The following is a 6,752-nucleotide window of genomic DNA, read 5'->3' on the forward strand; positions in this document are numbered from 1 at the left end:
AAAAGGAAAAAAAAAACTTTACATGAGTTTTTAGATCCTATTTTAAAACAGGAAAAGAAAAAAAGGAAAAAGAAAAGAAAAAGAAACAGAAAACAAATCCACCGTTGTCTGCACAGTCCAGTTGCCAACCCTCCCTTCTAGGCATCACGGACGAGGCTTCTGGGTCCTGTTACTTGTGCGGATTTGCTCGGTTGTTTAGCTGGTGTCCATCTGCAAGAGAGAAGGAAGGCTCACTAAGGAGGCCCTGATTCTATTGGCTTTTAGAGGTTACCACAGTAGTCACTCAATCCCACCCAGTCCTCTGAGCCCAAGGATTCAGCTTACCCTTGCATTATAAGCATCCAGCTGTGCATCCAATTCCTCTGCAGAAAGCTGCTGCTTTGAGTTCCTGCCGGTGCCTCTACCTCTTCCCCGGCTGCCTCCACGTGTCCCTCTCCTGGTGCCACCACCACCAAAACCTCCAGAGCCACGGTTTCTTGTCATGCCGCCTCTGTTTATGCTAACAAAAAACCAGAACTGTGAACTATCTGGCAAGGCCTTGTGGGTGGCACTATCACCAACCATAGGCCTCTTTCCCCATCCAAGGACCACAGAACTTACCTTTGTGCAGGTCTTCGCTGTGTATCAATCTGTGATGTGACAAGCTGGATGTTCATAGGGCGGCCTATGGTAAAGAATACAAGAAGTCTCACTCCAGAGGCTCTGAAGCTGACCCAGAGGGCACCACACCCTGATCTCCATGCAAGCTCTGGAAAGGGCCTCTGTGTGTCTCCAATGCCCCCAACAAGGTAAATGGCCTGGAGAGCCTGGTGGGAAAATAAAGTGCAATAATAATAACCCCACCAACACCTCCTCACTCCTTCTCAGTTCAGGCTAGGAGGGCTGTCTGGTCAGGTGTCAGGGTGCTCATGGGCAGACAGGTGTGGGTGACCTGACGGAAGAAGAACAGGTACCTTTGTCTTTACGACTACAGCCCCGCACTCAGGTTGTACTATGGCGGTTCTGAGAAGGCTTCACAGAAGTGAGTCTTCCGGAAGGAGCTCAAGGAGGGGAGGGATGTAGCTTGCTGGATGGGGATTCACAAGAGGTTGGTCCAGATGTGTGGGGCAGCATGAGAGGTGGCAGAATGGAAGAGAGAGACAAAGGGGCAAATGCAAGGTATCCTCAGCCACAGGGGCAGCCCATATTCCTACAGGGAGAGGTGCCAGCCCCAAACTCCACAAGCCCCGCAGGCGTCCAGGGCCCAGTCCCAGACTCACCATCCAAAGGGACACCATTGTACTGTTTCATAGCCTTCAGGGCATCTGCTTTCCGTTCAAAGTGCACATCTGCGGTCCCTAAACTTCGTCCAGAGCGATCATAGTGCACAGCGGCTTTTTTCAATGTTCCAAATTCAGCAAAGAGCTCCTGAGAAGTGGAAGGGGTAAAAATTAGCAATTAAGCCAATTTCCTTCTTGTAGCTCAGCAACACTTGCTGTGAGTGCTCATGCTTCAGAGGAACTTTACTGATAGCCACCCAGGAAGGGGGCAAGACAGTGGCAATTAAGAGCTGAGGGAAGGGGTGTTCTAGCAAGAGAAACAGCAACTTTCATGAACACCTGGTTACTGACCATTATGTAACTACACCATGACATAGATGAGGGAAGACACTAAACCCTGTCACAGGACAAGATTAAGAAACTATCTCTCTCAGCAAGACTTCTTACAACTTGCTTAATGGCTGTTTTACCAAACAGCAGAGGCCAAGAGTAAAACTGTCCATTGAGCAGACAACTCAAAGGGCCCACCATTTTAGGGAGCTGTGACCCAGCCCCTACCCCAAAGGAAGACTCTAGCTCACCTTTCCCTCTCCTCCTACTCAAGCCTGCTGCTGCAAAAGTCTGAAGTCAAATGCACCATGAAACCTGACCTGACCTCAAGGCAGGCTGGGAGTTGGAGAGGGAACCCTAGTGTAAGGCGCTTCAGTTACAGGCACACAGTGGGAAGTGAGTTTTTACCAAAAGCGGTTTCCAGTGGAGGCCAGAAACCACCTTGAAAAAGTGTTGAGACTCCGGCTGGTGCTGGCGCACACCTTTAATCCCAGGGCTTGGGAGGAGGAGGCAGGTAGATTTCTGAGTCCAAGGCCAGCCTTGTCTACAGAGTGAGTTCCAGGACAGCCAGGGCTATTCAGAGAAACCTTGTCTTGAAAAAAGCCAAAATAATAATAATAATAAAAAAAAAAGGCATTGAGACGGGCTGGAGAGATGGCTCAGGGCTTAAGAGCACTGACTGTTCCTCAAGAGGACCTGAGTTCAATTCCCAGCAACCAATGTGACTCACAACCATCTATCAAGGGATGTGCTCACTGGCCTTATTCTTCCCTCCTATGGTAAGGCCAAATGGCCGGGCTCTGGAAAATGGTATCCAGAAAAGCCCAGTATACCCGACTAGGTCCAGCTATATCGAAAACTAACTCCCAAAATATACCTTGTAACCAGAAAATTCTAGATGCCTTTTGAGATCCAATTCAAACAAAACAAAATCCAAAATCCAAGGGGGTGGGGGAAGAGAAAAAAATGCTTCAAAGGTATGGAGAGCCATGCCCCATAAGACCCAGGAGAGATGACCAGTTAAGACACAGAGATTCAACTGGCAGTGGCCCATGCCTTTAGCCCCAGTACTTGGGAGGCAGAGGCAGGTGGATTTCTGAGTTCAAGGTCGGCCCGGTCTACAGAGTGAGTTCCAGGGCAGCCAGGGCTACACAGAGAAACCCTGTCTGGAAACTCCCGGGGCAGCATCCCCCATCCTGCCCCACCCCCAAAGATACCGAGATTCAGGCTGGAAAACACACACAGCCACCATTCCCAGTATCTGGGGGGTGACCTTCCTTCTCCAATCAATTCACTACAATGGACCTTCAGTCATACTGGAACCTCGGTCTGCGCAGATTAGAAACTGGAAGTTCTGGCAGAGGGCAGGTGCTCACAGTTTGGACAGCAGACAACACTCGTTTTTAGGGGCACACAGTTGTATCTTCCTGCAGCCTGGCTTACTGGTCGTGCTCAAACCCGAGACATACTACTTTTTCTGAGGCCAAGACTCTTAGAGTGACAGTGGGTGGCCCTTGGGCAGCCCGGGGGAGAGCAGCTTCCAATCCGTAAGAGGTTCTGGAGCACCCACCTGTGTGGGCTGAGAACAGCGGATAGCTCCGGTCTCCTACCTGGATATCCGCATCTGACACTCCGAAGTCCAGGTTTGACACAAGCAGTTTGCCCCCCGTCTCCACGCCGGCGCCACCCCCGAAGCCGCTGTCGAAGAGGTCGTGCTGCCACTTGTCGGGAAGTTGTTTCGGCTGAAGAAGAACCGTGAGGACAGAGAGACTCGTGAGACTCGCCCCGGGAGCCCTCGACTCCTCGGCGACTCTCTCACGCCGGCCCGCGCGCGCCCAAGGTCGAGGAGCCACGAGAGGACCCCGGGCCCGCCGCTCCACCGCGGACACCAAACTTCTCTCTTAGCGGGTCCCGCCGCCACGAGGCTGGACCACGACGGGACAAAGCGTTCCGGAAGATCCCGGCCTCGGGCCGGCCTCGCCCCCGCCCACCCCTCCGCCGCGGTCCCGCGAGCCTCGCTCGCCCAGCTCCGTCCCGCCCGTCGGGCGCACCCTCCCGCCGGTGCCGCGCGTCCCCGCACTCACTCTGCTGTAGGGTGCCGGCCGGTTCCTGCCGCCGCCTGCGGCGCCGCGGGCGATGGCGGGCCGGTTCCTCATAGGCCCGCCGCCTCGATTCACGCGCGCCGCGGCCTGCGCTGCGCCGCCGCGGCCGCCCTGGGAGCCCGCCCTGCCGCGACCCCGGCCCCCGCCGCGGCCTCCTCGCTGGCTCCGGTTCAGCTTAATGATGTCGTCCAGAGACATGTCCATCTTGTCGGCCATGGCGGGCGCGGATTCGGGCCTCGGCTCGAGCCCGCGCGTCAGCACGCCGCAGCGTCACTTCCTGCGCCTCCCTCTGCGTTCCGGCGTCGCGGGCCCAGGGCGCCCACCGATTGGTCTCGGCGCGCGCGGTCGCGGAAGGCGCCTGCGCGGAGCTCTCGCGGGCGGCTGGCGCTGCGTCTGAGCAGCGGGACGCGGCGGGGTCGGTTTTATACCTTCCCGCGCGGCGGCAACGGAAGGGCGGGGCGCCGCGTGATTAGGTGAGGGGCGAGGGCGAGGGCGGGGGGCGGGGCTGGCGTGCGCCTCCCTCGGAGGCCGGAAGACCCTCGGCGTCTCCCGGGTGCCACGCAGTGCGCCCTCCCCGCGTCTCGACCTCCGCGGGGGCTACCCAGGCCATCCGGGCGGGTCTGTGGGTCCGACTGGGGTTTTTTGGCTCGGAGGCTCCGTCTCCTAACGAGTTATTGTCCTCACTCCAGACGTAACTTCGCGGATTTAGTGACTGCCACTCTTTCCAAAGCTTTAAAAGCGAGGCCCTGGTTAGTGGAAAAACAATGTGTTTTGCGTGGGTGCCGAGGTTTTGTTTGTTTGTTTTTGTTTCCTGATTGGCTGATCTGCTTCTGCCCTCCGGATTAAAGACGAGTGCCACCAGGCCTGGCTACGTGAGTGCAGATCTTTAAAGACATCCTTAAACGTGGCAAAACAATCTCTGAATTGCTTCCAATAGCCTCTCCTTGCCTTCTTTTTTTTTTTTTTTTTTTTTTTTTTTTTTTTTTTTTTTTTTTTGTTGTTGTTGTTTTTTGTTTGTTTTTGTCTTTCGTGACAGGGTTTCTCTGTATAGCCCTGGCTGTCCTGGAACTCACTCTGTAGACCAGGCTGACCTCGAGCTCAGAAATCTGCCTGCCTCTGCCTCCCAAGTGCTGGGATCAAAGGCGTGTGTCACCACTGCCCGGCTCTCCTTCTCCTTGCCTTCTTTAAAGACAGATACGTGCCTCTTTTTTTTTTTTTTTTTTTTTTTTTTGTCGGGACGCAAGAAACTTTGGAAGATGCTGTTCTTGGCGAGTATAGCGCTTGTCACAGCTCCATGACTTTAATGCTCAGGTGCTGTCGTATTGCATACTAACTTGAGCCAGGTAATTCTGTTCCTTCAGGTCACAGGCTCTGCTGTCATGAAGGTGAAAATCAAGTGTTGGAATGGTGTGGCCACTTGGCTCTGGGTAGCCAATGATGAGAACTGCGGCATCTGCAGGATGGCATTTAATGGCTGCTGTCCAGACTGTAAGTGTTTCCCTCTGTGCTCTCAGAACTTTGGCCTGCTCCGACCAGCCTAAAAAAATCCTGGGTTTCCCAGCACTTGAGAGGCAGAGACTGGAGGATCTCTGACTTTGAGTTTAGCCTGGTTAACAGTGCAGGTTCCAGGACAGCCAGGGCTACAAAGAAAAAACCCCGTCTCAATAAAAGGCCAGGAAAAACAAAGACAAAACTGTGGGTTTTAGTTTCCATTTCCTGGGGCAAAGTCGATCAAGCCCACGTTTGTCTAAAGACCCTATCCAGCATGGTGGCAAACACCCATAGTATTAGCATTTGAGAGGCAGAGACAAAGACAGGTGGATCTCTGGGTTGGCAGCCAGTCAGGGCTACATAGTGAGTCTCTGTTGCAAAAACTCAGTTAATCAAACAAAAACACTTGTTTTATCCAGGGCATGGTGGCACAGACCATAATGCCACTTAGGAGAGGGATGCAAGAGGATCTTGAGGTGGAAGTCTGTCCAGGCTACAGAGTGATGATCCGTCATTCCCTTAACCCCTCAGAATAGCACTTTCAGTTTGTATTTTCTCAAAGCAGATCAAATTAGCAAATTGAAATTCAGACAATGATTACCATATTGTCATGTTTGCTGGGCTTTTTGTGCTTAAGAATTGTAAACTTTAATCGGGTATGGTGGCGCACATCTTTAATCCCAGCACTTGGGAGACAGAGGCAGGCGGATTTCTGAGTTTGAGGCCAGCTTGGTCTACAGAGTGAGTTCCAGGACTGCCAGGGCTATACAGAGAAACCCTGTCTCAAACAAACTGAATTGTAAACTTTAGATAGATGCTTATAAACTATAAACACACTTCACTCATGTCTTACTGCCATAGCATCCTGGTTCCAACATCTGTTCCCCAGTGTCTTAATACTGGGGTTTGGGCCACACCCAGCATCTCAGTAGTCTTGATCTAAATAGCCTCTCCTTACTCTGCTTGTCTTGAAGGGCTTGGATTTTATGATCACAATGTGTTCTGCAGAATGCAAAAGGTCTGACACTTTCTTGTCTGTATGGCTCCTATGTCTCTGGTGTGAAGTAGGAATGTTTGATTACATTGAGATGAGAACACATTTACCTCGAGACAGGATCTCTTATAGGCCTGGCTAGTCTGAAACTCACCATGTAAACCTGGTGGTTTCAGAGTCACAGAGATCTTCCTGCCTTTGACTCCTGAGCCCTGGGACTAAGGGTTTGCGCTGCAGTGAGAGTTTTGCTTTCTTTAAAACCACAGAAACGTTATAAGAATGTGTTTTTGTTTTAATCCCAAGTGTGGGATATGGGGCTTCTCAGATACTTCACGGCTTCTGAGGGACTCTTCAAAGGATACATAAATGCTAGAGCCGGGTTATGGGCTGGTTCAGTTTGTCGAGATTTGTCAAGTAGTCTAGCACAAAGAAGAAACAAGGAGTAGAAGAAGAGATTAGATAGCCTGACTGTGAAGACCAGGCTTGCCCCAGTGAGCTGGATGCCCAAGACAGTCAGGCAGCACCCCCTCAGTCAGGACAGTCAGGCAGCACCCCCTCAGTCAGGACAGTCAGGCA

The 6,752-nt window shown here is 52.4% G+C and overlaps 2 protein-coding genes across 4 annotated transcripts in view; one reads left to right on the plus strand and one right to left on the minus strand.

Annotated features, from left to right (window-relative positions):
* Positions 1–6: 6 nt before the first annotated feature.
* On the minus strand, positions 7–4,081 carry Alyref (Aly/REF export factor). Its single transcript, XM_031353141.1, has 6 exons — positions 3,674–4,081; positions 3,200–3,331; positions 1,260–1,407; positions 601–664; positions 325–499; positions 7–210 (listed from the first exon to the last, which is right to left on the minus strand). Exons 1-6 carry the CDS (start codon positions 3,905–3,907, stop codon positions 196–198), a joined length of 768 nt encoding a protein of 255 aa, XP_031209001.1. The 5' UTR covers positions 3,908–4,081; the 3' UTR covers positions 7–195.
* Anapc11 (anaphase promoting complex subunit 11) overlaps positions 3,997–6,752 on the plus strand; it is an 8,490-nt gene continuing 5,734 nt past the window's right edge. The window contains exons 1-2 of one of the 3 annotated variants that reach the window (XM_031353142.1): positions 3,997–4,164; positions 5,053–5,179. In XM_031353142.1, the coding sequence (XP_031209002.1) occupies positions 5,071–5,179 (109 nt within the window). In that variant the 5' untranslated portion in view covers positions 3,997–4,164; positions 5,053–5,070. Of the gene's footprint in view, positions 4,165–4,197; positions 4,564–5,052; positions 5,180–6,752 lie in introns of those variants that run through there. The other 2 variants (XM_031353143.1, XM_031353144.1) reach the window with 2 other exon arrangements.

Source organism: Mastomys coucha, unplaced genomic scaffold, assembly GCF_008632895.1.
Source record: "Mastomys coucha isolate ucsf_1 unplaced genomic scaffold, UCSF_Mcou_1 pScaffold5, whole genome shotgun sequence".
Classification (NCBI taxonomy): domain Eukaryota; kingdom Metazoa; phylum Chordata; class Mammalia; order Rodentia; family Muridae; genus Mastomys; species Mastomys coucha.